This window comes from Hemiscyllium ocellatum, chromosome 9, assembly GCF_020745735.1.
Source record: "Hemiscyllium ocellatum isolate sHemOce1 chromosome 9, sHemOce1.pat.X.cur, whole genome shotgun sequence".
Taxonomy (NCBI): Eukaryota; Metazoa; Chordata; class Chondrichthyes; order Orectolobiformes; family Hemiscylliidae; genus Hemiscyllium; species Hemiscyllium ocellatum.
In genome coordinates, this window is record NC_083409.1 from 46,937,400 (window position 1) to 46,952,333 (window position 14,934).

The 14,934-nt window shown below is 35.3% G+C and overlaps 1 protein-coding gene across 9 annotated transcripts in view; it reads left to right on the forward strand.

The window, feature by feature from the left end:
* LOC132818998 (UDP-N-acetylglucosamine transporter-like) overlaps positions 1-13,258 on the forward strand; it is a 64,861-nt gene extending 51,603 nt beyond the window's left edge. For 8 of the 9 annotated variants that reach the window (XM_060830226.1, XM_060830230.1, XM_060830227.1 and 5 more), the window contains 3 exons: positions 2,467-2,585; positions 7,048-7,181; positions 9,697-13,258. In XM_060830226.1, coding sequence (XP_060686209.1) covers positions 2,467-2,585; positions 7,048-7,181; positions 9,697-9,787 — 344 coding nt within the window. In that variant the 3' untranslated portion in view covers positions 9,788-13,258. Of the gene's footprint in view, positions 1-2,466; positions 2,609-7,047; positions 7,182-9,696 lie in introns of those variants that run through there. The other variant, XM_060830233.1, reaches the window with a different exon arrangement.
* The last annotated feature ends 1,676 nt before the right edge of the window (positions 13,259-14,934 follow it).

A 14,934-nucleotide genomic window follows, 5' to 3' on the forward strand; every position in this document is an offset into this window, starting at 1 on the left:
TCATGAAATAAGTTACACACTTGATGTAAAATTTAAAAGTTTAATCTGAAAGAGGAAATGCATGTGGCTAATTGTGTAGATCCTCTATCGCATTAGGACAAGCATAGTCTCATTTTATCTGCATCATTCTATGATTCGATAATAATATCTAAATTATGGTTAATCTTGTTAGTTTAGTCAAAGCAGAACAGATATGCCAGAGGTAAATTAACTTCATATCTCAGGCAGTGGGTTTAAAAGTTACAGAATTAATTCTAACAGCAGAGATCAAAGCTAACACTAGGGCTACAGAATTCTAGGTCGGAATTTGGGATAGACTGAGGTTTCAGTACATGTCTTCGCACCAGAAGTAATTGTTCCAACTACAAGATTAAGTCATTTGAAGTTTAGTAATAGTTAAAGGAATTTACCTGCAGATGACACCCCAAAACATATGCCAGTTTAGCTGTAGAACATTGCATTTTGCAATTGGGTTCAAATTTATGAAAGCAAAATGAAATAGTAAAGATGCTGGGAATCTGAAATAAAAATAATAAATGGTAGAAATAGTAGATCAAGCAGCATTTCTAGAGAGAAAGAAAGTGTTAATATGTCAGGTTGAGATGATCTGTTGTGGAGGAGGTTTTCAACCATTGGAAGGCAGCGTGTTAACGATTGGAGAACAACAGGTGGGAAGCTCTATGATAGGGTGCAGGGCAGAAGAGAGAAAAAGAAAATATTTTATGATGTAACGATGAAAGGGAGTGGTAGTGGGTATAGTACAGATGCAAAAGTTTTATTTGAATTAATCCATGAATGACTACAACCATTTCAACCCACCAAAAGATATCAATAATGGAGAAAGATTTTAAAAAACACAGACAGAGATGTGTGACAGAATGAACTCAACGTTGTGTCCAGAAGGCTGTACAGTAGTATGCAAAGTGAAATGGTAAAGTGTTGTTCTTTGAACTTACAAAGCGAATCACTGGACTCTGATGTTGATTGAGGAGTAATGTTAACCAGGTGATTAGGAAAAACTGTCTCCTGCTCATCTTTGAGACAGTGACCTGGATCTTTTATGTCCATCTGGCAGCATAGATGGGATCTTGATTTATTATCCCAACTGAAAGACAGCACTTCCAGCTGTTTAGCACCTCTCTCAGACCTGCACTAGACTGTCAGTTGTAATTTCTACTTTTAAACCCTGAAATGGAATGTGATCTTATGACTTGGGTAGAATGCAGACAACTGAGCCACAGTTGCCAACTAAATATGAATAAGAAAGAAGATTGCAATAGCATGAAACTAATCAATGAAATATAATTGCATCCCTTTGCAGAGTAATGAAGAAGACCTATGTGGGCATACTTGAAGTTATGGGAACAATATAATGCTAATTTATGTGTCTGAGAAGGAAAAGAATTAAAGCAATATAAATGACCATGGGAACTCTCATACTGTAACTCCAACTTGAATAAACATAGAAGTTACACAACACCAGGTTATAGTCCAACAGGTTTATTTGAAATCACAAGCTTTCGGAGTGTTGCCCCTTTGTCAAGTGAAGTGGAAAGAAGTGCACAGGCACAGAATTTATAGGCACAGAGATAATTGCTGGGTGGGATGCTGCTTGGAGTGTCAGCGTGGACTCAATGGGCTGAATAGCCTGCTTCCACACTAGAGAGATTCTATGATCTGACGTGTATGTTTGAATTAAGTTCAAAACATTCAATGTAAAATATGATTCATCAAATAGGTTTAAGACATTTCTGGATGCGTCTGATACAAATTGATCCACTAAAAACAGAAAAAGGTGTTTATCTTTCCTCTCAACCAATTATACATGCTTGGAATATAAAATTTGACAGCAGTTTCATCATATTTATTTTTAAGATGGATGAGCCTTCCAAAAGAAAGAAACAGAATTAAAATTTGCTTGATCTTTAAAATTTTGCTTCAATAAAATTAGATGCAACCGTTCTGCTCTCATTTCATCTTGTCAGGTGCTGCAATCTCTGCTTAGATAATAGAACAAGTAAGAAATAATTTTGATTGTGATGCTGCTAGAGTATTTAAATCTCAAAGACTGTAAGCATTTTTATACATTTGTCATGTTTAGACCAAGTAATTTATGATTTTACCTTTACAAACCCTCAGGACGTGAAAGCAATGTACCTACCTTGTACTCAATGTCAAGGATGATTTAAAGATTTTACAGAGTCAGGTGGTCTTCTATACATCGGTTTCAAGTTTTCAGTAAGATTTTGAATGTGGCCATTCAGCTGTAACTGACGTTTCAAGTGTTCCATTCATATACAAGGCATATTGTGATTGTGATTAACCCTGAATTAATACAAACACTTGAGAAAAATCAAGATGGATGAAACTATATTTCCCTATTTATGTAATTCAATTAAAATATTAGATGCATAAAATAGCAAAAAGGAATATCATAATGGGTTGATATTTTCTTATCTCCTATAGGTTTGTTCGGAAGTATTTTTGGAATCATGGGTGTATATGTATATGATGGACAACGAGTAAAAGAACATGGAATCTTCCAGGGGTACAACAAATTCACTTGGATTGTTGTCATTCTACAGGTCTGAATTCAATCTTAATGCAGGTATTGTTGAAAATGACATATTTTTGATGTTTTTTATCCTGCACTCAACAGGACAGTTTGTAAGGATACCAAAGTAAAGGGAAAACAACATTCATGCTGTAAGTGAAGACAGACAATTAGTTGAATTCTAGTTGGTAGAGACGTTGTCATGAGAATGCACCAGTTAGATAGTGACTGACAGCTAACCGCCAGGTTTTGTTTGAATTGGAATTGAGCAAGTTGACTCTAGTCAAAGCATTTCTTTAAGGAATGAACCAAACAGTGATTGTCATCTATTTTGTTGAGTTCAAACAGGTACATTGTACATATGTTCTTTCTATCTTAAAAGACAGGGCCCTGTGTACTAATATGCAGCTTCCAATCTATGTGGGTGCGCCACATTGTAAACCCACTTTCTAACCAATTGATTTTCTCCTGTCATACAAACATAAATGTTGTTTTCCCTTTATGTTGGTATTTTTGCGAAATATCCTGATGAGTGGACAATGAGAAACTTTGACAAAATATGTCTTTTTTCAGCAATACTCAAGTTCTGTACACCCAAACAACGACGTAATGAAGATGTTCAAATATTAAAATCTAAGGGGAGATTTGCCTTGAAGCACACCACTGCAAGGTTTTATGACAAAATTGGACACAAACCGCACATCCGTTAATTAAAATTCATAAAATAAATCTCCCAATCTCTGAGATAGATCTGAAATCGGAAAAACGTGCAGGAACTAGCATCGAATTGAGGCTTCTTCCAAATGCTGCTTTGGATTTATTTTATTGGAAAAATAATTGCAGCTATCCTTTTTTTTTAGTAGTTTTAAACAGTTCCAGTTAGAGAAATTTAAGTCATGTAAATATTTTTGCACCCACCTGGTGTTCTGCGATTGTAATAGAATAATCTCTTTTAAAGAACTAGAAAGGAAATATAAACAACTTATTAACTGGGGTCAGCAGAAACTGAAAATGGATATGTAAATTAGTTATGATCTTCACTGATATTATTACTGGACAAAGCAGATTCCAGTCTGAAGCATAAGTCAACAATGCCACAGATTTTGCATTAACAATAAAACAGAAGTTTATGAACAAAAGAGATGATCAAATTAAATCAAATTTATTCACTTAAATGTTCAAAGATTTTAAAAACTCAGTAAAATATATTATCCCATTAATCCTAAAATAAATCCTATATAAATTGAAACAAAAAAAAGCTTTTGTATAGAAGCAAAATGCACCCATGGTACAGTACCCAAAATCACATTTTGTATAGGATCCAAAGTTTAATTCACTTGTGACTTTAATTTATGGACTGGGACTGGAACTGGAACTGGGGTGGCACAGTTGCTTAGTGGTTAGCACTGCTGCATCACAGCGCCAGGGATCCAGGTTCAATTCCAGTCTTTGGCAACTGTCTGTGTGGAGTTTGCATGTTCTCCCCGTGCCTGCGTGGGCTTCCTCCGACAATCCAAAGATGTGCAAGTCAGGTGAATTGGTCATGCTAAATAGCCTATAATGTTAGGGCCATTAGTCAGAGGGAAATGGGTCTGGGTGGGTTACTCTTCTGAGGGTCGGTGTGGACTTGTTGGGCCAAATGGCCTGTTTCCACACTGTAGGAATCTAATGTAATCTAATATCATCTACCTGGATCGATTATACACCTGAGCTGAAATATATGCAATTTTAAGTAACTTTAGGATTTTATCCCAACACTTCTGGTCTGGAACGATCAGAAACACTTAAATATAATTTAGCTTCCCTATATCCTTCACTTCTCAGGAGTACTGGTGATCACAAGACTCTACTTCAAAGGAATTTGCAGGACTGCTCCAAAACTCAAATTGGAAAGAAAAACTCTCTAAAATACAAGCTATTAAATTTTTTAAAAACTTTCCTAACCGTCTCAAGTGTAGCTTGTTTATCTTGTTTAGTTGTAAAACCCCACTAATTTTAGAAAACATATTAATTCTGCAAACATGCCTCATAAAACTGTGTAAAATGAAATCACCATGACTACAGAAATATTCACAAGTTAATCATTAACTTCAGATGCACAGAAAACCCATGTTACAAACTTAAAATTCGAAATTTACAGTAAATGGTATTAAACATGTACAAATCATGCAGTCTGCATCCCCTAATATGCTACTATTTTAGTTTACATACACTTAATAGGATCAATCATCATACAGTTGAGGGAAAACAGCTGAAAGCAGTGTTTAAAAACATAATTAGGTCCAGACAAAGTTCGTTCTTATCAATTTCTAATCTTTCCAATTCGCGCTCTCAATTAGTTATCCACTTTCTACGTTACTTCTGTCAGTTGTTTTATTGAAACAAATGTTATAATGTTGAGTTTGAAAGCTGTTTGTTACCTCTTGTTGCTTTTTACCCAATATATTATCTCTCGAAATTCTGTGATCTGATTATGTTGCTATGATAAGCCAGTTCATACATAGTCTCCTGTGATAGTGAAAGATAGAGTATCTCTTGCTGAAGGTGATAATGACTAATATGCTCCTATTTAATTCTATAGAATTTTGCAGCACTGAATGAGGCTTTAGTCCATCAATCTTGCATGACTCAATGTAGAAGCTATTCATTTATACTTTTCTTCAAATATGAAGCCTAACATGAACCCACTTAAAAATTATTAGCGATTCTGTTTGTTTATTCCAACAATCCTTTTGTGTTTGAAAGCAAAATTATTGTCCTCTTTCATTCTCTTTGTTTTGATCTTAAGCATGTGTCCATTAGTTACATGTTTCCTGGCCAATGGATACAGTTTCTACCTTATCTACCAAGTCAAAAACTCCTTGGTGAGTTTTGTGTAGAGGCTTCAGTGCTGTGTTGTCTATTTAGACCTCAAAATGATGGCCACTATGAAAGCACACTTTGAGCAGGAAGTGCACTGCTTATCAGATTGAGCTAAAGACATGAGGCATCCAGTACCCAAGATACCAGGGAACACTTCCCCTGAACATCCCTTCAATTTAAAATAAACCAAGCGAAGTACTCAACACAAATTCCACCAGTCACTGTCCTGAGATCACCAATGTCCAATCTTCAGGCCCTCCCTACCCAGATATCATCAGCAATCCAAAGGCACCAGTTCACTTACTTGATGCAGCCTACTCCTGCAGCACCATCTGCATTTATAATGAAGAATTCCCTTTCGGGCAGCCCCTGTTTACTGCTGTGCTTACATAGATGGACTGTCACGGTTCATGGAGGCAGTTCACAACCTTCTCAAGGGCAATTAGGGGTGAGTGGCAAGGTTTCTATTTGAAAATGATTCTCGCCTTCAAGAATGAATTTTTTTAAAAAGTCTGATGTCCAATATCCAAGGTTTCTTGGATATTACCATTGATACACATGAATAAAACATTATCTGGCAGATGCCCAAAAGTGTTTTCAAGAGCACTATCCTGTTCATTGACTGAGTTTGGGTTCTACCAAGATCACTTTAACCCCAGATCTGATTGACTCACAACTGAAGTGGAAATGCCTGCTTTTCACCTCAAGGTAGCATTTGGCCAAGTGTGGCACCATGGAGTCCAAGTAAAACTGAAGTAAATTGAGATTAGAATCTAGAATCATACCTTGTGCAAAGGAAGGTGATAATGAGTGGTAGAGACAAATCACATCAACCCAGGTGTTCCACAGCAAAATGATCTTTTCTCAGCTAGCTTCAGCTACTTCATTACTGACTTTCCCTCTATAATAGTCGAACTTAAGAAAACAAACATTGGCAAGTTGCATAGTGTAACTTAATTAGCTGAAATTATAAATGGAGAACAACTTCTTGGAAAGCCAATGGTTATTATCTATCCTCCATTGCCCTAAAAAAAGGGAGCAAGACAACTGAATGACACATTAAGCATTTCTCCTCACAGTCGAGAGTCCAGTCAGGCTAGTCTCTTTGGTATTACTTTCATCCTATATTAAAAGAAGTGCAGGTCAATGGAAATTACTTACTTATTTTCCACAAATGCCTGAAAAATTAAAATTAGTTATTGCTAGCTATAATATAAAATATACTGCTTTAGAAACAAGCTTGTTTCCTAACTTACTATAATAACATTAATTACATGGAGTGGCAGCCACGATTTGCTCCACTTAAGTGTTTTGAACTCCGCTTGGTGTAATCCAACCATGGAAAATGATCAGTGGCTCAATGTGTAACATTACTGTGTTCTCTGGTCTTGAGACTGGTCTGGATTGCAAGTCATAGATGCGTTCTGACAAAATAAATTTTAAAACTGGAAGAAAACTTGTCATAATTGTGAAGTCCCTGTGCTTTAGTGGATTTTTGTTTATTTGACGTTCATAGTGTTGTCAGTCTGTATTGAGTATCAGTAACCTTTTGTTACCTTGTTTTGGTTAAAAATGATTACTAAACTCTACGTGTACTATTATTTCTTTTATTCTGCTTTTTCTTTCACTAGGCTCTTGGCGGTCTAGTAATAGCAGCAGTCATCAAGTATGCAGATAATATCTTGAAAGGCTTTGCCACATCATTATCTATCATTCTTTCAACATTGATCTCTTACTTCTGGCTGCAAGACTTTGTGCCCACCAGGTATGGAGCAAAGGATGATTTATTCTCCTGATTTCTTTGCTGTTTTCATCCCTTGACTTTCTTGTATTTTCATTGTAAATAAAATATTAATTAACACAAAGTTGAAGATAATGTTCTGCATTAGATGTTTGAAATTCTTTTATCTTGTCGAGTTTTAAAGTTAACGTTTTTGTAAACTTTAACAATTACTTTGATAAGCCTAACCTATTGTTTCTAAAGTATAATGGATTGTTTACTACTCAAATTTCCCTAAACTCTGTCACTAAAATCTAGTTGTAAAAGTTATGTCTGTTCTAAAGGCATTATTATTCTATGGATTCTTATCTAATATTGTGGGATGAGACAAAGTCCAGATTCATCTTGATCAAAATAGGATATAAAACTGGCTGGACATCAGTATTTAGAACATCTTATAAAAATAATTTAGTTGTAATCAGGAAAGGCGACTTTTATCCTACGTATTATATAGTTGATTCAGATCCAAGTTTCAAGAAAGATATAGCGATCAGGTACTTCCATGGACTGTTATATTTGAATATCTAAAATCTTCTATTTGCCTAAACTGTTGATTTTGACCAGTTGAATTCTCAAAGCTATGGGATCCTAATATTGATCATATTGTAAGTGCAGTGTTATATTTCAGGGACAAATGGAAAGATGATTTCGATCAATGGTGTACTGAAGACTAATAATATTATTAAACTTTTTCTTTTGGCCTGGATGATCTAAATGTGCACTCTAAAGAAGTTGCCTTGAGCAAGATCTGAGAGATTTAAAATAACATAATGCAATACATCCACACTCAAGTGTTTAAATCTTTTGGATTCTTAGCATATGTAATTCAGTGCACGAAAACAATAAATATAGGAGCAAGGAACAAGCAAAAGAAATATTAACTTTACGTAGCCGTCTTATAGTGCTCAGATAGAAAATAAATCAGATGTAGTGGGTAAATATAACCTAATACTTGACTGCAGTAAAGACAGATGAAAATATTAAGATTCACAGTTTGGACTGATTGTTAGATTATTCTCCAAGTTTATGCTAAAATTTTTATGTTTGTGATATTGCAAATAATATTTCATAAATCAACACAATTGGTCAGCTTAATAGAATATGGCTTCATTTTTTCCTTTCCATTTTAAAAGTATTCCCTGATGTGTTGAAGAATGATAACCTTGTACAGTTTTATTAATACTATTGAAAATAGGTTTTTCAGCAAAATATGTTTGTAATTAAAGTTGTCTGTCTTCCAATCTGATTCAAAAATCATTGAACATAAAAAAAACTACATTCAACCATTTAAAAAATTAATTGGTGAACACCTCCTAATTCCCTCAGGTTAACATTTTTGATGTGAAAGGGCTTTTAAAATATTCCTGTGACCTAAGAAAATGTGTACAATTTGAAGAACTCCCAAACCAAAGCAATTGCAGGAATTTGAAATGTACCAGCACAAAAGATCACACAAAAGAAGACATTGATGGTTTTGAGTATAACTCAATTCAAAAATTCCCCAATCCTTTGAGCTGTTTCAGCTGATTTTGCCTGAACTATACTTGTATAATTTTCAGAAACTCAACCCCAAGTTATTGAGTTATATTTTCAGTGACATAAAGCACAAGTCATAAAGATAGTATAGTGTGTTCTGGCCATTCAGTGGGTAGATACATGACAGATGAAATTTAATATGGATAAATGTAAAAAAAAAATTTTAGGAGAAAGTTACCTTAAGTATACTCCCATGTCTTGAGTAAAGTTAATGAATAGCAAAGTGATGAAGTTTTAATAGTTAACATGAAAAAAAGTATTAAATTAATAGACAAGAAATGGCTTATTCCCTCTTGAGGAGTTAGTGAGAAAGAATCAAAATTCTAAATTGAGTGAGTAAACATTACAACAAACCTTTTTGAACAGAGGACTGTTGAAGCATAAGCAAATATTTGAAGGAGAAATAAAACATGATTTGAGAATGGGGTACTGGGCTTAGTTTGGTTTGCCTTTTGTATATAATGGACCATATGGCCTTTTTCCGTGCTACAAACTTGCATATTTCATTTAACATTGAAAAACTAATTTTAGTGTTACCCAATCCCTATGTTCTACCAAACCTCACCATTTTCCTGTTTTGGGTGTTTTGGATGAAGAACTTGAGCGTGGCATTTTAATTGCTCAAATTCAAGGCTAATTTCAAGAAATATGTACTTCTGAATAGAAAATGGATTGATTAATACGCTTAAAAAGTTAGTTAGGCTGCTTGTTCCTGAATTTACTTTATTTACATATATGTATCTAAAAAGTAAGGTTAACCAAGAAAGATGCATTAGTATACCAGTCAGCCAGATATAAGCGCGTCACTTGCAGAACACCATATAAAATTCTAAACTGATGTTGGTAAGTAAAATGTCAGAGTAGTTCGCCTTCATTAAAGCTGTATATAGGATGTGTTGTGTGGTAATTCAACGCTTTTGGTATAGGGAGAGACTTCATCTATAAATCTGTTTCTTTGTTTCAGTGTCTTTTTCTTCGGAGCCATTCTGGTGATAACTGCAACATTTCTATATGGATATGAACCCAAGAACATCTCCGATCCAAGCAAAGCATGATGCAGTATCAATCAGCACAGCAGTTCATTCATGTGCAGGTGTAAAACTCATCAAAGAGTCTAAATACTCACCTGGAGGCACTTAACTGTCCAAAATAATGTTCTTTAACTTACATAATTATTATGGAACTTGCATTATAATTTAAGTGGGTATAAGTGGGAAGATATATGTAATTTCATAGGATCTTGATGAATGTATAGACTGATGGCACTCTTAACCTTTGAATACCAACGGCCAAATACAAAGCAAATATAGGCAGATCAGTAGTTGGAACAATCATGCTTGACTTCAGTGACAGAAATAGACTATGCAATGTATGATCAGGGTTCATAAATTGATACGGTTTACAAATAGATTTTGGTTTTCTGACAAAATATTTTAAGTTAAATTGAAAACAAGTTTACAAGTTGAAGCATGTTCATTTTCAAGGATGTGAATAAGTGAAGGATGTCCTATATCTGTTTTTCAATAAAGTTATGATATTTTAGTCCAAAACCTGCAAACTACAGCTTTGTTTAAAACAAAAGAAATGAAAATACCATGTGTTGCTGAAAGCCAACTTTTCCTTTGTCTTTTTGAAAGAGCAAAGTGGCCATTTTATTTCTGTGCTGCTGTTTACACTTTTATGCATTAGACTGGACCAAACAGTGGAATCTGATTCCCAAAATGGTTAAAAAATCCAGAATTATGTGGTTTTAAAAATTGATTTGCTTATCACAACAAGCCAGTAAATATGGATATAAATATTGCATCAAACAGTCTGCAACAATTTCACCATTGTGGAAAATGTTATTTGTCAAAATTCTTTCTAGTGAAAAAGTCAATGAAGAGTGGTTCATCTGACTGAATGTGACTCAAATGTTGTTAATCTATTTCTGGCAATTAATACTCCTTCTGAAAAGTTTGATCTCAATTTTTCAAAGACAACCTATCCTAAATCTGTACCTTAAATTATCTGCTGTGAAATGACTGGTACTATCTGATTAATATGTTGACAGAAACCTTGAACAGGCAATGTAGTTAATGTTTGATGTAACAGAAATAGCTGATCCTTTAAACTGTATTTTCCACACTGCATTGTTTTCCTTCTATTCATCATTTTATTTTATCTTAAATTTTCTGTGCATAATCTGAACAGAGTTTAAAGATTGTTATTTGATTTGTGAACGTTATATTTTAATAGAGGGCTCATAAGAATTGTAAAAGGTAACTCTCAAATTTCTTGTTTAGTTTATAACATCATTACAGTAAGTCCTCGTTTATAGTGGTGGTTGTGTTCCTGAAAATCATGACTTTTAAGTGAAACATTAAACCAATCATAACATTGTAGTTAGATCAGTAGGACCTACCTTCTCAGAAAAACAGCTATTAAAATATTATACCCTTTAACTTGAAATATTTAATACTGATAAATTAAGTAACTTTTAAAATAAATTTAAAATATGTAAAAAATGTAACGAGCTAATAACAGTATCGCCTTTTCAACAATGATCCTACTTAAAGATGCTCCTGTTCTCTGATTCTCCTTATTACTCACCCTCCTCACTCCACAACTCTGCAATTTGCAGTTTTGCCCCTGTTCTCTGACCTCCAAGTGTGGCCTCCCATCCTCTTGCCGTTCCTTTTCCCATTGAAGATCCAGGTCCATCCTGGAGAGCTGATCTAGTGGAAGTGTAATTCCTCATGATTCAGAAATTATAGGGATTTTACAATAATGTTTTTATAAGTTCCATCTCTGTGCTTACCTCACTTGAACCCTCTCTGTGAACAAGGTCTTAGGAGACCAGCAGTGTGGCAGGAGCAGCTTTAAATTATTTTAAGAAAATGGACAACAATCTTGCATGCAGGTCTGAAGGTAAAAGTTATTTATATGCTCTATGTTTAAGCCTTTCCTGGTCTTTCCACATTAGATTTCTTGTTCTGATCATAACACAATGCAATGTTTTCTTTAGAGCTGATCCTTTACCAAGAATGTAGTTATTTTTAGGGTGAAAGATCATTTGTTAATTCACATATTGTAGTAATAGAGGTATGTCCACTTATTCCCTACATAATTGTTATAAAATTGTTGCTGAAGGGTGTGGTTGAGGCACTAGAAAGCATCTTGAGTTTCATTATTGCTTATTGGGTATAAAGCTTACATGTTTCAATATGTGCTGGTTTTAATTAAATTGGTATTTTTCCAAGATGTCAGTGATAAATATTTTGTTATGCCTAAGTTAAATCCTGTTCCAGTTACATATTCCAATATACTGATAAATTACAATTCTGTTAAAGTCTACTATTTATGTACAATATAGTTTTATAATTTGGGTTTTATCAGAGGCAAAGTAAATGAAAAAGAGTTTGTTTTTAAATTCAAGTTTTCTCCTCTGAAGGCATTGTTCTTTCCAATACAGTTATGTGGCTACCGGATTCTTATTGGTATCTTACAAAGTGACTATTGTTCATGTGACAATTCATATTGACTGGCTGGTTACCTGAAGGTTGATGTTGCAGCAGAATCTCTGCCCTCAACTGTCCTTCATTTTGCCTTTTACTGATGTTGAAAAATATGTGCTTTTAGCCATTGTTAATGGATAGCAGTTTGAACCAGGATCCCTCAAAGATTTTCACTCCCTGATTCTTGATGCTATGACCTGTTACTGCCTGGTATCCACTGGCCTGTTCAAGATCTGCTTACGCAGCTCTGTCATGCAACTTTCTGCTCAATGAGCCAACAGGGGAGGTCTGAATGGAAGAATTCTTTTTGGAAAGGTGTTGCAGCTACTTTCAAGATCCCAGTTCATTGGTGATAATGCCAATTGTATTGTGTTACATAAAGGCATCATTGTTGAAAAATCCAGGATAGGTAATTATTAGTGAGCTTTCAATTTAAACAGAGAAAATGTGCTGGAGTCTGTAATGTAAATAGTCAGAAATGTTACATGTTGGCTGAGAAGCTGATTCACATTAAATTAAATTTGCAATTATACACATTGACAGGAAAGTACAATTACTTTTGTAACCAAGAACGGAAGTATAATTCAATTTCCAGTGAAATATTTCAGCATAGTTTAACTAGTTGTGGTATTGAATGAAATCTTCCTTTTGCATTTGGATTATGTATAATGTTGATTTTTACATCCTTATAAAATTGTCCCATAATAATGATAGTTCATTCACATTCCAATAATTATTTGGCTATGTAAATTTGTTAGTGGTGTACATTTTACTGATGCAATATCCCAACAAAAATAGGAGTTGCCAGCAGAGGTAACAAATTACAGTTTTTGGAGGGGGATTCTTGCTGGGGGCATCAAATTTAAAACTTTAAATTTCTATTCCTTAATATGATATGTAAAATGTGGTTATTCAACAATGGCAAAGATTGGGTTTGGCATCTTTTATTTGTGATATTTTAATTAACTTTGCTGTAAACATGCTGGTCTTGAGATTCATATTTTATAAATAAAGTTTTTTGATATTCTATTGGGCTTTATCTAATTTGTGATAAGTTGATATTTGGACTATCCCAGCCATTGTGTGAGGAAGCAGCACACTGTTTTTTAAAATAAATAAATGTTAGAAGTTCAGTATTCACTTTGAATTCCTACCTCATGTGTGCGCAAATCTGTCCTTCATCTAGTCAGAAATTAGATTAGATTAGATTACTTACAGTGTGGAAACAGGCCCTTTGGCCCAACAAGTCCACACCGACCCTCCATTTACCCCTTCACCTAACACTACGGGCAATTTAGCATGGCCAATTCACCTGACCTGCACATCTTTGGACTGTGGGAGAAAACCGATGCACCCGGAGGAAACCCACGCAGACACGGGGAGAATGTGCAAACTCCACACAGACAGTTGCCCAAGGCGGGAATTGAACCCAGGTCTCTAGCGCTGTGAGGCAGCAGTGCTAACCGCTGTGCCACCGTGCTGCCCTAAAGTCCTGCTTATTGGCCTGTTCTAATATGGAGAACTGGTGGCATTGTAGTGATAATACTAGACTAGTAGTTTGGAGACACCAGCAAATGCCCTGAAGTCTGGGTTCAAAATCACAGTGGTATCTAGTGGAATTTGAATTCAATTAATAAATTTGGAATATGAAGCTTGCCTCAATGGTGACCATGGAACTATTTGTTTAAAGATTGTTTAAAAACCCCAGCAGATCAGTCATATCCATTCAAGAAGAAAATCTGCATTCATTAGAAACCAACATACAAAGAACAAAAGAAAATGTACAGCCCAGGAACAGGCCCTTCGGCCCTCCAAGCCTGAGCCAATCCAAATCTACTCTCTCAACCTGTTGCCCAATTCCCAACCGTCTGTATCCCTCTGCTCCCCACCTATTCATGCATCTGTCCAGATGCATCTTAAATGAATCTACCGTGCTTGCCTCTACCACCTCTGCTGGCAATGCGTTCCAGATGCCCACCACCCTCTGTGTGAAGTACTTGCCGCATGTATCCCCCTTAAGCTTTTCACCTCTCACCTTGAAAGGGTGACCTCTTGTTATTGAATCCTTCAACCTGGGGAAAAAAACTTGTCTCTATCCACCCTGTCTATACCCTTCATGATTTTGTAAACCTCAATCAGGTCCCCCCTCAATCTCCTTTTTTCGAATGAAAACAAACCTAATCTACTCAACCTCTGTTCATAGCTAGCACCCTCCATACCAGGCAACTTCTTCGTAAACTTTCTCTGCACCCTCTCCAAAGAGTGCACATCCTTTTGGTAATGTTAAAAATCACACAACACCAGGTTATAGTCCAACAAGTTTAGTTGGAAGCACACTAGCTTTCGGAGCGACGGTCCTTCATCAGGTGATTGTGGAGGGCTCGATCGTAACACAGAAGTTATAGCAAAAATTTGCAGTGTGATGTAACTGAAATTATACATTGAAAAATTTTGGTAATGTGGTGACCAGAACTGTACACAGTATTCTAAATGCAGCTGAACCTATCCTTGTACAATTTTAACAAGACTTGCCAGCTCTTATATTCAATATCCCATCCAATGAAGGCTAGCATACTATATGCCTTCTTGACCACTCTATCCACCTGTGCAGCAACCTTCAGGGTACAATGGACCTGTACTCCCAGATCTCTCTCTCCATCAATTTTTCCTAAGGTTCTTCCGTTCATTGTATAATTTGCTCTAGA